Raw genomic sequence first — 17,172 nt, 5'->3', positions numbered from 1 at the left:
ACTTTACAAAATATCCATATACTGATTTCAGGTCATTTGTGGACTTGGATGAGGAAAAAAAAATGCATAAATATGTTAATATTACATATAATCTTTATTTTCACTAACATTTTTTCCTCTATATTTCTAAATATTTAACTTTATGGATTTAAAATTATTCTGAGAAGTTTATTATGCAAAAGGTTAATAATCATTGATATGAAATTTGTTCTAAAACCATTCTAAATGTATCAACAACATATATGACATACTTATTGTGTTTATATTACTTTTGAGTTGCAGGTTACTAAAGTAAGCCAATTTCCTCAGATGGAATAGTCAGAGAACCATCTTAAAGGGCTCTTTATATAGAAACTTAATTCTCTATAATATATATATATATATATATAATATATATATCTCAGATAGATTTGTCTCACCAGTATAACTTCTCATTATACTGAAAAATGGACATTATTTCAAAAACATTCTTTTTTGTGCTATGATAGTACTAATAATAGTATTTTAAGTTTGATAAAGCTCTTTTCATTCACTATTTTATTTGTTCCTTTTACCAATGTGTTATTATTTATTCCCATTTAATAAATGAGGAAAAGGATTTAGAGTGCTTTAGTGATTTGTCTAGAATCACACAGCTAGCAAATATGTAAAGTGGGATTTGAGTTCAGGATTTTTAGATTTGTCATGGCCCTGAAAGCTGGATTTGGATTCAGAGGACTTAGGTTGGAATTTTAGTTTTACTAAAGTTAACCAGTTTTCTCAATTGTCAAACAAGGGTTTTTGGACAATATAAACTATAAAGTCTCCCAGACTTGGTGTTAATAATTCTGAGTCCAGAGTTTTAACAAATAGACTACACTGCTTTCATTAAAAAATACATAAATAATAAAAGGCCAGGTATAGGTATATTACCCTAGATAACTTATTCCTAATGGCCTATGATGAGAATTTAAACCATAACAAGGAACAATTTATAAGACAAAGATTTAAAGCAGCTTGTATTTTAAAATTGTCTTAAAGTTTACATAATTCTGAGTGAGTAAAGGGGGCAGGAGTGGAGGGAGATAGTTTGTGAATCATTTGACCAATTTGCTTTCCTAATGAATCATCATCATCATGATTGGATCATCATTCATTATCTTCACCATTAATTAATTACTTTGACCCTATACTTAGGTGCATTTTAATGTTGAAAATTTGGGGACTGAGCAAAAATGGTAAAAATGGTGAAAAATAAAATTTCTAATTCCAACAGGGGAAAATATGGCAATTATATTTAGAAATATATACAGATCTCTGAATTTTACAGTAACTTTGAAGTAGTAATTCAAAGTTCCTTTCTGAAGTCAGTGATAATATGATAGTACTATACCCTTATTCTACAAATCCAATTCTTAAATCACTTCAGTTGAAGTTGTTGATCTTTCTAGACAACCTAGAAATCTCTTCTTTACAAAAAGACTTTAAATCAATGTCAGTGAGAAAAATACAGGAAAAAATGTTCGTTTGTGAATGCAACTTAAACTTTTTGTACTTTCTCTCATCTTAATATGTTCAGTCCTCTAGAATGTTTGTGAAGAAAACAAAATTGGCCGGATGCTGAAATTCTATAGATTACTGCTGGATGCATCCCATGTCTAGTCAGTAAGCTAGCATCTGTTAGGCATTAGGTGAGGCTGGCTCATCAGTGAACCACTTAAATTTCCTGACTTCTAAATTATTTGAAAAATCACTCATTCTCTCTTTTTAACTGATCTGGCTGAATATTAAAAATCAGTGTCTTCGATGTCAATTTTACCCATTATTCAGTTGGCTGGTACATGATGAGTTTAATGAGAACCAAAGTTAGAACATGGGAAAACCATTAATCTCTGTTTTGAGTCAGTCTTGTTTAATGGCCACAAACTGAACCCCGAATCCTAGCCAATCACTTTTCAAATCCATATTGGCTACAAAGAGAACGTACTAAAAGAAGGTAGAGTTAAAATGAGCAATTTGAAAATAGACTACATAATCAAGGTTAGGAGAAAGTTTGTGACATGATTGCTATTGATTAAGTTAAAAATCAAACTAGAAAACTGTCACCTATAGTTTGACATAAAACATTAAGTTAATAAAGTCTTTTTTTTCTCTATGCATTTTTGGTATACTGGCTTCTTAACCCACTACAGCCTTCCCAGAGAACAATACATGAAGGCATTGTAATATTATTCACTCTACAAATGCATGCAAAATATATTGCTGATAAACATCAAAGCTGTATTTTAAACAACATAGAATCAGGAAATTTTACATACATACAGAAGAAATACATATGCACACACATTGATTTTATGCAAATATATGTACAAAATGCATAATCTTTAAAATCTGAAATATGCATGTTTACATTTAAATAATATACATATGATGCACATATATAAATGGTATTTTTTCCTTTTACCAAATTTGTGCTATTGATGTTTTAAGTTTTGCAATATATATTCAAATTCAGAAGGTCCTGCTTAACAGCTCATATTTAGGCAGTGAAGTTGTCTTAAAGATCAGTTATGATGACCTCATGAATGTAGCCATGAAATATTGCTATTCCTCAAATTCCTCCAGTGAAGATAGTCTTGTTTTTCAAAATATTTTTTTTTCCTTTTAGTTACTGCCTGAAGTTTTGGGGTTTTTTTTGAGTCATGTTTCTCATTGCTTTTCTTACCTGCCTTTTTTTTTCCTCTTTGGGGAATATAAACCTTTTGGAAAATAGAATATGTTTAACTCTATAATCCCTCTGGTAACTAAAGCATTGTTGTTTTTCAATGGAAGATTATTTTAGGGAAAATAGTAATATCCCCTTTATGTTAGTGAATCTCTTATATTTACGTGCTTTAAAAACCCTTTCACAAATAACCCTTCCAATTGCTTAAACACTTTCTTTTAATTAAAAAAACAAAAATTGAGTCAATATAAAATAAACAAAAATAAATCACTACTAAAACCACCACCATACAACAACTGATGTCCAACAAACTAGTTTTACTTGTAGAGTTCTTAAAGAACCATACAGACAAGAGCACACATAGACCTTTCTGAGGCTTAATGAATTCAAATAAGGAAATATAATTATCAGATCTAAGGTGTTAGGAAGAGGTCAGATTTTAAGGTATTTTGATTATCAATGCATGTGGAAAAATCCTCACTGAATTGCTCTTTTGTTCCAGTCATAAGATTTCAAAAATAAAAAAAACAAAATTTTAAAGTCCACAAAACTCAGTTTTTGGCAACGACCTTTGTTCAAACATGACCTTTTTCTGATGCCAGGGAAACAGATTCTTTCATCTATTGCCATTCCTTTGGCCGCTAATGCAAACATCTTTCAGTTTATTTGTTGGTCCACCTCATGCATGGGTAGGACTATCTCATAAGTGCAGATAAATGTCAAGACAGAACTTAAACAAAAGCAGACATTCTTTCAAACAAGAAGTACATAGTGTCTCAGAACAAGAAATCTAGGAAAGGAAAACAAACCTTAAAGATAAATATAAAAAATGCATTCTTAATTTACAAATCTAATTGATCTAATACAATTCACATAGGCTACAAAGATAATGATTGCTAATAGTCCCATTGCCATGCCAAAATCTCTACTTTGTATTCATTAGTTCTTCCATATACCAGTTCTATAGTTTTCAGTGAAGGTCCCTTCTTTCATCATTGAGGGATCAGGGTTATTTTGAAAAGAATAATAAAAAATGAAAAAAAAAGTCAGTTATTACATGTTCCTAAAAACAAGATCAGCCCTGATGATGTCTGTCACTTTCTGACTTCCTAAAGAATTATAACATGTGAATGGACAGGGCCACTAGAATTTATCATTTTTAAATCCCTCATCAGCAATGCCAATTGATTACAACTATAATGTACCTGTTAATTGTACCACTTCTGACAAATGCATGTAAAGTATATTGCTGATAAACATCAACACTGTATTTTAAACAACATAGAATCACTGTAAATTCAAAAACTGTCCCTATAGAAAGAACACAGAAACTTCACCTAAAAAATTTAACTAGTTTCTCTAAGATTGAGTCATAATGAAGAAAATTGCTCATATCAAAAGACAAATACTTTAAGTTTCGGTGTAAATATTTTTTAAATGAGTAACAAAGAAAATTCAAAGACAGAAAGATAGTTACATCTTTTTCATTACCTTGGAAACCCTGTTTGCAACTTCTCTGCCTACGGTCAGTCCCTGAACAAAGGTCCGAGCAGCAATGAAAGCCCTTGTCACTTGAATCTTCAGTTTCCTGGGTACATCTCCAAAGGGTTTCAGCTGGTCTGTGTATTTGCTAACACACTCCAGGTAATCCTCACTGAAGTGATACTGAGGATTTATGAGTTGGAACATTCTTTCTAACAGACGAGCCCAGAAGTCATTCAGCATCTCCTCCAGATTCACATTACCTCCAGTATAATATCGTTTTAACTCTGTGAAGAGATCCTGGAATACTTCAGAATTCTGCATGTACAGCATTCCATAAGTTCGGACAAACATATCATTTAGTGATTTTTCTGCATTCTCTAGGAGCTCTCGGAAAAATTCTAGGGAAAAAATGCAAGAAAATAGAAACAAATCAGTAAGATTCAGAAACCCGCACAGATCTGAATAACTACTAAAAATAAAGACAAAGACACCTGCTTTACGCTTACAATGAAGAAATTGAGTCTAAGAGAGGTTTATTGATTTGCTCAATATCAAATAGCTATGAAGTATATTAGATAGGTTTTAAAATCACATCTTCTTGACAACAATTCAGCACTCAATCTTCTGCCTTATCAACTAAACACTGGGAGATTGGAATATTAAATATACGCTAGTATATCAAGAAAAAAAGTTCTTTTTGTTTTTATTGTTTTACTACAGAATACTGCATCAATGCTTTATAACCACTGTGATCTTAGCAAGTCACTTAACCTCCTTGGGACTCAATTTCCTCATCTACAAATTTGTGATTCAAATGAATTGGCTTCAGAGATCCTTCCAGAGCAACATTTATGTTCCCATTATCCTATAAATGGCACTACCATATAATACAATTTCCCAAATAAAATGTAACAAGCAATTATCTACTAATGCATGAAAAATATTTATATTAATAAATAACATAAGATTAGAAATATTTATATTAAGAAATAACATAATAAGATTAGCCAGAATTTAGCTTAACTTTTCAAAGTACTTTAACATGATCTAGAATACTATGTATAGCATACTTTCATATCTTATTTGTTCCTTACAAAAACCCGGGGAGGCAAATTATTGTTAACTGTTATTGTTATTATGATGGCTAGATTAGGAAAGTACTGTTTGGAGAAGTAAATTTTTTTACCCAAGGTCACAAAGCTAACACTTAAATAATAGGGTAAGGAGTGAAATTTAGATCTTTGAAAACTGAATAATATTTGCCAAATGACCATATTGTTACTTCACTGCCAGAAACTTTTTTCAAATATTACCATGGATTCATTAATAATAAGTTGAAATAAGGAATAAATTGCCTAATAATCTTTTAAGAGACATCTAAAAGTTTATATTCATTAATATAATTACTATCACATTAGTAGTAGTATTGATTGTGCCTATTATTATTAAAAACTTTAGGAAATATCTGAGATTATAAAGCAGTAATAATTATATGGCAGAAATCAAATTACAGACTAGATCTAATTTAAAAGTACTAAATACAAGTATCCAAATTTCAAAAGCGAGATCAAAAATATCCAAGCCTAAGTGTCAGTCTTCACTAAAGGAAAAAGCTGTAAGGATATTGGAAGAAGCTGCAGAGAAAGGAGAAATCATCCAATTGAAAAATCCTAATATAATGAGACTGGAAAGTAGATTCTAATCATGAGCTTGGGACAAGCTGTTCATTTATCTTCTTTTAGAGGTCAATTATTTTGTTAGGCTCAGGAATTAAAGCTTAATTTATTGAATACAGAGTACTGCCTTCAGCAATGAATAGTCAGTAATCAATAATGTAGTCTAGATTCTTAAAGGGCTAAACAAAAAATGAGGGGAAAAAAACCTACTGATCCTCCCTTATTCACTACTCCTCATAGAGGTGTGGAGAAATGTCTCTCTTGGAATGGGAGCTTCATTTTCTGTCTCAAGTTCAAAGCAATAATCCTCAATTTTATTTCCTTTGGTGCTTTTCACATAGTAGGTACTTAATTAATGTTTGAATAAATGCATGATGTATCTCTCAGACACTGAGTTCATACATCTTTATGACTCCCTGAAAGCAATAATAATAATAATAAAATAAAATGATCTCACTTGTTCTTATAATTATAGATGAATTCGGTTTTGCCTCTTCAAAACTCAAACATTCCCCCTTCCCAGGTTTAACAAAATAAATAAAAATATATTGAAAAAAAGATAAAAGAGACCATGGAGTCCAACTTGTTCTTTTTGAAGATAAAAATATGCAATACATGAGGATAAAATGATTTATCTAAATTATAGGATATATAACTTGGGTCTTTGGACTCTAAATCCCATGCTCTTGTAATGCACCAAACTATTTCTCTTTTATATTCCTTAACTCAGGAACTCTTTTGGTATCCATTTAAATCAAAAGTCTAAGAGTTTCCTTGGATGTTCAATCCTTTGTGTATACACTGGTATCAAATAGTCACAGCAAAGAAAAGTTTGCTATTAGTTTTACTGATCTTCGAATGTCAAACTATTATTCTCTGTACAAAGTCATTATATGGTTTAGTGATCTTATAGTTAAAGCCAATATTTGGCTTTACTAATGGATCAAGCAATTATGACAAATACTACAACTTTAACGTGCATCGATCTTCATTCAGGCATAAGGCAAAGAATTCAAAGTACTATGGCAGAAAAGAAAAAGAATATCCTATAAACTGTGGGGCATTTATTTGATTTTAGCATGATCAGTTACTTATTAAAGCCTAACTCCTTTTGGAAACAAGAAGACTATTTGAATCCTTGAGTATATCAACAGGATGAAGATTTAGAGAAGAAAGTAACAAAATCTGTTCTGTTGACAGAGTCAAGTGTAAACAATAGCATTGAGTTGTAAACTAGTTAGGTGGAAAAAATAAATCCAAACTCTCTCTCCTTTCCCAGTTTCAGAGGGCAAAGATCACATTGGATTAAGCCTTCAATCATCAGAGAAGCCCCATCTTCAGAGAATGTTAGGCTGAAAGAATTATTTGATTGCTTTTTCTTCTCCAATCACAAAACATTCATTAAAGGTATTTGCTTTGGCTGCTAATCTGCTTCTTTAGGTGCACAAGAGACCTTCTTAACTCTTTTTTAGCATTTGGGAGGATTTTATTCATCCTGAGGGAAGTTCCACAGGCAAACATCTGTTTGCTCCAGGGCAGATTAGCTCAAGTAAAAAAAAAAAAAAAACTTTCCATAAAACTGCTATTATTTTTTGAGGGGTGAGGGATGGTTTGCTTAGTAATTTGCGGATTCTTCTGGGCAGACTAGGTCCTAGGAGTCAAGAGAGCCCTAAATGTATAAAAGAAAGAAAGGCTCTAAACAAGCAACTTTACTAAAAAAGATAGGCAGATTCCTAAAGTGAATTAGAGGCAAAAAGAGAATGAGTTAGGAGGAGAAAAAAAATAGACCTTTGAAGTGTCTCTGGGAGTTTACATTTAACAGAATCACAGGAAAACCTCTCCTTGTACAAAATGCCACAAAGTGCTCATGTTTCCTTATTAATTACATAGGATTCTATCTATGGTGAAGAAAGTATGAAGCAGGAACATTTCAGATTGTTTTCATGATAAACAACAATTTCCATAGTCTCTTATTCCTTAACCAATGCCACCCAAAATCTATCAACTCGTTGAACACAATAATATCATTTGTGTAGGAAGTCTGATTAGCCAAATAGAAACTGCACGTACACAAGATCTGTATTGAATAGCATGCCAGATATCTTCTCAAGGTGAAATGAGCATATAAAGTTTTACTTCCTGAAGGTGGAAACATTCATTTCTAGTAAGAGTCAATCCTAGCCTATGATAAATCAAAAAGTTCACACTATAATCTGTTTGTTTTAGAGGAGAATGCAAGAGTCTTGCTAGGTGGCTGAAGAGTGATACAAAAATAAATCTAGTAAAAAAAAGATAGGGAGAATTGTGAAAATTGATGCAAGAAAACAAACAAAAAAAAGTTTATTGTCCATTAGTTCTACTCTTCTATCATGGCCCTACACAGATTTTTCATGCCTGATGGGTTATTATAAACCTATAAATGTCCAATTAGGTATTCTAGTAGATAATATCTTGTCTCTTGTCATTCAATTTAACAAATATTTGCAAAATGCCTAACTCTGTGTTCTCTGTTTCTCTCTATTGTGTATTTTTTTTCTCTCTCTGTTTATTTTTCTCTGTGTCTCTCTGATTCTCTCTCCCTTCCTCTTTCTCTCTCCCTCTGCCCCCACACTCTCTCTCTCTTTCTCTCTCTCTCACACACACACACACACACACACACACACACACACACACCCCCCTATATATGTTCTGTAATCTATCTCCTACTTCAAGGCATTTTCAATGATTGTTCCCCATGGCTTGAATTCCAGTCTTCCTTATTATCCCCCTTACCTTATTTGGCTTCTTTCAAGTTCTAGATAAAATTTAATTCCCTCTAAAAAGTCTTTCATAATTCCTGATAATTCTAAGTGCCTCCCTTCTGTTGCTTATCTCCAAGTTTTCTCATTTTACATCTGGTTTGTACCTAGTTGTTTTTATGTTTTCTTCCCCATTAAACTCTGAGCTCCTTGAGATCATGGACTGATTTTTTTTTCCCTTTCTTGTATTCCCAGAGGTTAGAACAATGCCTGGTCTGAGTAGAAAATTAACAAATATTTACACTGGCTGAGAAGTGATGTTTTCCAGATTCCAATGGTTCTTAATTTAAAGTATGATCAGACAAAAACTTTTAAAGATTGATCACACATTTAGATCACTTTTACACACACACACACACACACACACACACACACACATACACACACACCCCTTTGAATATTAGCCATGTATCCCCAAATTTTAAGTTAGCTTAAAACTTTAGAGTTGGAATCATTGGAATAAAAAAATAAAGCTGGGAGGTCTAGCCTCCCTAAAAGGACTCCAGCACTGGTAATGATTTCACTTAAAACTCCAGGTCAAAACAAAAATAAAAATACTCTTTAGAGAAGATTAAGGAGAGAGGGGGACTACTCTGGAATCTCCCTGCCTTTTCTTTCGTAATTTAATAGATCATATGATTTAATCTGCTCATATTACAAATACTATTTGAGTATTCAAGTGGGGCTCATAATTGGTGCTTTTACAAATAATGAGGTCTAAATTACATAAAATTATTTTCTGCATGAGATAACTTATTCAGGAATAAAAAAGAAGTCCTGTTAAGCAGGTGTTCTAATTACTGACAGTTAGACGGGCCCTGGATGCAAAAATAGGTGTGTGTGTGTGTGTGTGTGTGTGTGTGTGTGTGTATGTGTTTTGTTGCTCCCTTATCTGCCAAATATCAATTTTTCTTAGTATTTTTAATGGGCCTTGCAGATTCATATAATTCAATTCAACCTAGAAGTTAATGGAAGTCTGAAATTCCAAAGTGACATAATAACTGTCATGAAACATTACACATTGCAATTTCCATTGTTTTAACTTAGGAATTATTAAAACTGAACTACTATTCTTAGAAACAGGTGTTACCCTACCAACTACTGAGCAGTAATATAAATATTTTTTCTATTTTCTATTATTTTTTCTATTTCTATTTTTTATTATTTTAAATCCATATTTATTTTTCAACTTGATTGTATAACAATTTAGGAAATAAATATTACAAATGACTAGAGAATAAAAAAATTTTAAAAAATTCTATACAGACAGATGATCTTGTATTTATACTCTAGCATTAAGTTTTTTGGTGCTATGTGTAAGATGTCTGTGTACTACAGTAAAAAGTATATGATTCATAAAAAAAAAATCGGCTTACCTACTGAATTCATTTCCCTGCCTATTTAAAAAGACATGTATTTTTAAATAAGCAGTTATTAATGAACCTAATGGATATATAATCTGTGATAAGTATTTATAAATATTATCTCATTTGACTCTCACAACAAACCTAGGAGACAAATTGAATTATTATCTTCATTTTATAAGTTGAGGATGCTGAAAGACATTAAAATGATTTGCCCAGTGTTATGCTGGTGTCTGAAGCCATGAGTGATCAGGTCTTCCTGATCCCAAGTCTACTGTACCATCCAGCTATCTTCTAGATTTTAAACCTGTGTATTTTATACTGATACTTTTGATCAATTTAAAAATGACTATCCATTTCTAATAAAGATACACATAGCCAGGATAAGTTCTGTATAGGGAATTCAACTGCATGAAGTTATATTCAAGATCTTTGTGCAAAGTGCTATGTTAAGCATTGGAAATGGGGAAAAAATTATAAAATGATAGATAAATCTAATACAAAATATTCTATTAGTCATATTTTCACTCTTTCTACTATTTCTGCTTTGGTTACATGATCTAGGAGATTTTTATCTCTATAACCTGGTTAGGCACTGGACTTAAGGGGAGAACATTTAGGTTTAAGTATCAAAATACTTTTGGAGAGGAGGGGCAAAGCCTACAATAAAATCACAGTCACATCACCTTAATAGAAGGAAATTAAATATAAATTGTAAGAGCAAATTAGGGGGCACAAATATTGGCCCTGAAGTCAGGAGGACCTGAATTCATATTTAGCTTCAGGAAGTTGTTAGATACTGACACTTTACCCTGCTAAAATCAGTTTCCTTATCTGTAAAATAATCTGGAAAAGGAAATAGTAAATCTCTCTGGTATCTTTGCCAACTATAAAAGCATGATAAATATTTTTAGAAACTATATATATATATATATATATATATATATATATACGTATATAACACATATATATACATATATGTGTGTATATACACATATATATGTATACACACCCATATATATTACATATATAAACACAAGAGTATATATATATATATAAATATATATATGTACATATACACATTCATGTAGACATATGTATGTACATACTCAATAAACTTTAGAAAATGAATCAGTTTATTTATTTATTGATAATTTTCATTATACAGCTTTAAAATTCCAACCAGATTCTCTTGAAGTTAGATTTTAAGAATTAAAAATGGAATGATTCTGGGAAAAATATTCCACAAAGTCGAGGCTATCAAAGGAAAACTACAGCTTTTTTCAATACTCAACTGGTCTTGGACCTTGGTCTTATGTAGACCTAGAGATTACTAGTAAAAATCATCTAATCAAACCCATATTTACAGAGAATTATTACCAGAAAACCATAGGACAATTTACAATCACAAATACACTTGAAAATCCAATATAGTATAACAACATTGTGTGTGTGTGTGTGAAAAATATGTAAATAAGGTAAATTAAAGGGACTTAAAATGTCATTTTGAGATTTTACATAGACAGGTACTAATTTCACTGCATAAAATAAAGACACCTGGAAACTGGTACTTTGTAGTCATTTGGGGTCAGTAGATTTTGAGAAGCAAAAGAAATTATAAAAGGAGTTTGCTTAAATACTTATTTTGCTAAGCTATAATTTTAGAAGGCACTAGTGATTTTTTTTACAGTGCTTATTCATTATACTTTCAAAAACTGAGGATTGAATATTAAAGAATATTTTAAAGGAATGATTTTTTTATTCATTCAACAAACATTTATTAAATATTTACCCTGTTCAGAAGTCTAGGGTAAGCTCAGGAATATACCAAAAATAAATAAATAAATAAGGTGTGGCACTTGCAACAATTGATTAGATCATTTATGGCCACAGATAGTTATTTTTAAACTATTAAAGCATCCAAAAGGAGAGATTAAGTTCAATGGTTTTTTCTGTTTTATCCCTCTTCCTAGTAGTCACTGTATAGATTATTAAATAAAAGGAGTGATCCACAGTTGCTTTCTCCTCACCACCTTGATGCAATCAGTATTAAAAAGAGCCAAATTTTCAAATCTGCTCCTCCTTGTGGAGCATCTTGACTTAATGAATGCTTACTTTAATAAACATCGATCAGATAGTGCTAATATTTAATTCCCCCTTGTTCATCTTCTTTTGGAGAGCCAGAATTCTTCTAGAGTTAGGACAAATTAAAAAATAAAACAAAACAAACAAACAAAATGCCTTCCAACTTGAGAATAGTTAGCATTACACATAGTTTTTAACAAACCAGTTCGATAAGAAGTTAAAAAGTGTAAAAAAAAAGTACATGATAGAACAGAGTTCATAAATTTCTGTTGTTAAAAAGATAATAACGATATTTTTTTAAAATTTGTCTTATGATCTCTTTCTCATGTTTGTCTCCAGCAATTAGTTCAAGGCTAAGGAAGGATCTTACTTGGCCTAAGATATGGGAGAATCAGAATCTAAAATAGGGTAAGGGAAGAACAGTACATAGAAGTTATAATGAGTTCTCTAATCATTAAAGTCAGAGGACTTGTTCTTAATTAAATAAAAATTACCACCATAGAGATTTGAAAACTCAGTTTCCTAATGTAATCCTTTAGGTGCTGAATGATGAACTGAAAAAGTGGCTGAAAATACAGACATATAGAAATTGTAATTATTACATGTTTATATAAAATTAGTTGTTAAGTGGTAAGTGCCTGCTACAGGGGAACACCATTCTAGAACAAAACACAGGCTAATATTAAATGCTTCTGAAGGCAGCATGACACACTCTCACCTCTATTTCTATAATAAAATTACTCTTTGCAACTGTTTTAGGGAGAGGGAAACAGAAAGTTAGAAGTTATGTTGTCAACAAAAGGAATACATGTCACCCCTAGAATTCTTAAATCTATTTAATTTCAAGGAGAAAAATCTTGCATTGCTGATATATAATTCACCAATACAGAATACCAGTTGATGTATTTATTTCTCCTTGCCCCAGAGGACTAGCACAAATTTGCTTTCCAACATTCAGAGCGCACAGTGTTTCTTGAAAGGTAGACTTCTCTCTGTGTGTGTATGTGTGCATGTATATACACGCACACATATTTACACACAACACACACACACACACACACACACACACACACACACACACAAAATTCAGGGAGAAAATGAGAGCCAGAGAGAGACATAGAGAGAAAGAACATTCTTGTTCTATCATTTCAAAATGTACACTCATAGATTTCGAATTGGAAGGGACCTTGAAAAACCACCTAGCCTTTTCAGTCCCTTTATTTCACAGTTGAGGAAACTGAGACCGGGAGAGGTAAAATCATTTGCCCAACATCATAGTGGTAGGAAAGTAGGATTTGAACCTAGGTTAAGAAGAATGATAAATTAACAGTCAAAAGAACTGGTCCAAATACCGAATGTTCTACGTAATATTTGTGTGTCCTTGGGTAACCTATCTTCATCTCAGTTTATCTCTGAAATTGATAATTTGATTTCAAATCTAGTGTTGTTTCCATATACCACACCTCCTAAACAAACATAATTATAGAATTGTAAACATTTTCGCTCAAACTCCTTTCTAACTTCCATGGACCATGGACCATTAGGTAATCACCTAGTTTACATATATGAAAGTTTTACTAATACATTCAGACACCTGGAAAACTTTTGATTTCATTACAAAAGACCCCTTGACCCTCACCCGTATATTTATCTATCTTCTATCTGCACAATGTCTCTGTTTTTCAGGCCTGAATAAAGTAGCTAAACATGTGAGAATTTTATTTAAATGTTAATTATTGATTGCAATTTTGTTTTTGTTTTTAACCTGTACCACTGAGGCTACAATGTTTAAATGTTTAGTATCAAGTAAATGTTAGTAGCTTTATTTTTATCCATTTATCAAGATCTCACTCTGCTTCAACATCATCACCATAAACTTCTATAGTAATTGAATGAACAAATTAAATAAGTGCTACTTAATAGAGATTTTCAGTTACATATATAAAATAATTGAGCTTTTAATGTGTTATATTTTGGCTATGAAAATAGGCTCTGTAGTTTTTCTTTTTTTATATCAATGGGAATTACTATTTTCAATAATAAAATATAAAGTCCCTGAGGTAGAGAGTAATGACTCCTTATCAATCTTTACATTCCTGTAAGTCATAGTATATTGTTTAATGGTCATATTTTCAATGGATAGGAATGGGTAGTTCCTTTGCCAGCTGAGTTCAACCAGCAGTTCTTACATAAGGGACCATAAGTTAGTGAATGCCTTCAATGGAAATTTTAAATTCTGAAAGTACAAACTAATATAACGTTCTTTTGTGAAAATAGCTCATCTATTATTAAAGTGGAAAACAAATTAAATTACATGTTTCTCCATTTACCAAAATGTGTTGCAGAAATTCTGTGAAAGGGCCTGAGTCACAGTAGTCATCACATAACAGTTTTGTTTTGATCAATGGATCAAATATCAGACTGGAATTTAACTGAAAGAAACGTACTTCAGAAAACAAATGATCAAAAAACAAACAAGGAATGGTAAAATAATTTTTACCTGGAAATGAGTAATAAGAGTACAATCTTTTCTTTCTTTGACCATTATTACAATTAAATGATTTCTTTAAGGGTTAGGATTATTTCTCTCCTATTGAGAAATCTAGATATTTGAAGAAAACAATATATTGTGCTTCAACATAAAATATTGATAAGAGAAAAAGAAATCCCTTGAAAAGAGATAAGATTTTGCTTTTTGGTTGGAGAAAATATTTGTAAAAATAAAAAATATAAGAAACAAGTTTTCCTAACTTTCCAAAGGAAAAAAAAAAAAAGATAGGTAACAGGCCTTTCTTTGGACTCACTTGAAAGCTCTCCTTTCCCCGTACTTTCTCTCCAAGGTACTGAAAAGAACAAAAAAGATCTACGGAAAGAGGTTCATGAATTGAGATAGGGAAAGATAGGGAAGGCGCCTAGTAAGCATGAGATACATCCAAAGCCACAGACAAATCAATATTGCATAGGAAGGGTGGGGGGAGGGAATAGGATTATCTCTTGATTCTAAGTTCAGTGATAGAATTCTGATTAGTAAGAGTAATCAATTAATTAAAAAAAAAAAGAAATGAGAATTGGCCTCTAAAGGACAACATGCTAGCTGTAAAATAATAGAATGATCTAAGACCATATGGTAATTATTCTTAGATAACAAGAAAGTCTGGAACACTGGTGTTTGAATAATTGCTTTCTATCTAACACAATTCATCTCTACCTATTCAAGGATATATACAAAAATATCCTCCAAGACAAGGAAATCAGTAGTAAATGCATTCCCATTGTTCACTATCAGAAATGGTGTGTCAAACTTAAAGCAAACAAAACAAAACAAAAAACAATAGACAGACATATAGCTATATGCCTCAAGATTAAAGTTGTTACATCTTTTTATTTCAGAGTGAATATGATGAGCATGGACAAAAAGTTATTGAATTTTGTAATTTCAGAAGAATAACATAACTGTTTCTACATTCATGGTGACAGCCAAAAAAAAAAGAGTCAAAACAGGTTTCATCCATCTATGTCACTGACACCTATGTATGTGGAACATATTATACAGGACTCGCTGAGGCACTTTTCAGCGGAGTTTATTTTGTAATGAATCAGGTGGAATCTAGCGTCAGGCATGCATGGGTACCATGACACATTTTATTTTCCTTAATACATGATTAGTTTTATATTTTTATCAATAATGAAGAATAGGTATACTATTAAGTATGTATAAACTATTTATTATACAAGACATACATGAAAACCTTTATTAATTTCTTCTTGTTAAAAAAAAACCTACCCTTTTGCAAATCATTTATGGGATTTTTCCTCTACAAAATAAATTTCTGACTACATGTACATCAATCTCTGTTAGACATTTTTCCACTGAATATTTAAATACAACCAATTAAAATAATACATACTGAAATGTTTGGAAAACTGGAACTTCCATTTGGAAAAGTCTTTATTGAAATAAAATAGTGACTTGTTTATATTTTTCAGGATAATGCTATTTAATTAAGCATGGCATAAATATTAGACTTAGAATTATTTAAGGTATTCAAAGCTCCAAGGTTCATAAATATCTCCTGAATTGCTTACCATATTTTAAGGGGAAAATGTATAAAACTATGGAAAGGTATTTAATTGAAGTAATGCTTTTGGTTAATATAAATAGAAATATTATTGACTTGTGATTTTGAAGCTTTGTTAGTTTTTAAAAATTTATTAGCCATATACTCTATTTTTCTTTGATTTGTTCTTTTATCCTCTGATCTTTATCCCAAATATATTCAGAAAGCAACTAATAATTTTTTATAGGAAGTGGTATTCAACAGTGGTTGAGTTCAAAATGTACTGAAAAAAGACATGACTACCTTTTATAGGTTATTTGAAAAGGCTCTTTAATTCACTCAAATTTTTAAAAAAATATATGTCTTGACCTGCAAATACATGGAGTAATTCATAGTGTAAGTATGTGACTCCCTCACTTCTTGTTTACCCAATTTTAAATAAAAACAACAAACCCCCCCCAAAACAAAACAATAAACTGCTGATGATAACAAATTTCTCTCCTGCACTTCTAACTGTGGTATTCAGTTATCATCAAGAAGAGACATCAACTAGTGCTCTAATTTTACTCTGAGGGATGGAATACTAACCTTTCAGAAGATTAGAGACACAAGAGATAATAAAATTCAAATAGATTTATTTCAAAGGGCAACTCAATCTCGATTCTATTCTTGGGTCACTTGACAGATCATTTGCCAATGTAGTTTTCATGTCCTTCTTGGTCTAGTTTCCTATTGAGTGCCAAAAATTTCAAAACAAGTGATCCTCAGAAGACAGAGTTCAAAAGTTGGGATTGGTGACAGCTTGATGATTTTATTTTACCAAACATGCTAAAAATTCTCCTGTCCAAGAGATTCTATCTTTCCTTAAATTTTGCTATATGTTTTGATTGTAAAGTTGGGAAAGTGCAAATAAAGCCTGAATCTCTCAATTATGCTAATCATCTAGCATAACTGCCAATATTATGATAGCTGATTATGAATTTTAAAAGATCAGAAATTTCC

General features: G+C 31.4%; 1 protein-coding gene across 2 annotated transcripts in view; it reads right to left on the bottom strand.

Moving 5' to 3' along the window:
* Positions 1 to 17,172, bottom strand: part of GPC6 (glypican 6) — a 1,223,594-nt gene that overhangs the window by 615,317 nt on the left and 591,105 nt on the right. For both annotated transcript variants that reach the window (XM_031963620.1, XM_031963621.1), the window contains exon 3: positions 4,196 to 4,587. In XM_031963620.1, coding sequence (XP_031819480.1) covers positions 4,196 to 4,587 — 392 coding nt within the window. The remainder of the gene's footprint in view (positions 1 to 4,195; positions 4,588 to 17,172) is intronic.

Source organism: Sarcophilus harrisii, chromosome 3, assembly GCF_902635505.1.
Source record: "Sarcophilus harrisii chromosome 3, mSarHar1.11, whole genome shotgun sequence".
In the NCBI taxonomy this organism is placed as follows: domain Eukaryota; kingdom Metazoa; phylum Chordata; class Mammalia; order Dasyuromorphia; family Dasyuridae; genus Sarcophilus; species Sarcophilus harrisii.
The sequence above is the reverse complement of the archived record's forward strand: the minus strand, read 5'-3'. Positions and strand labels throughout refer to the sequence as shown.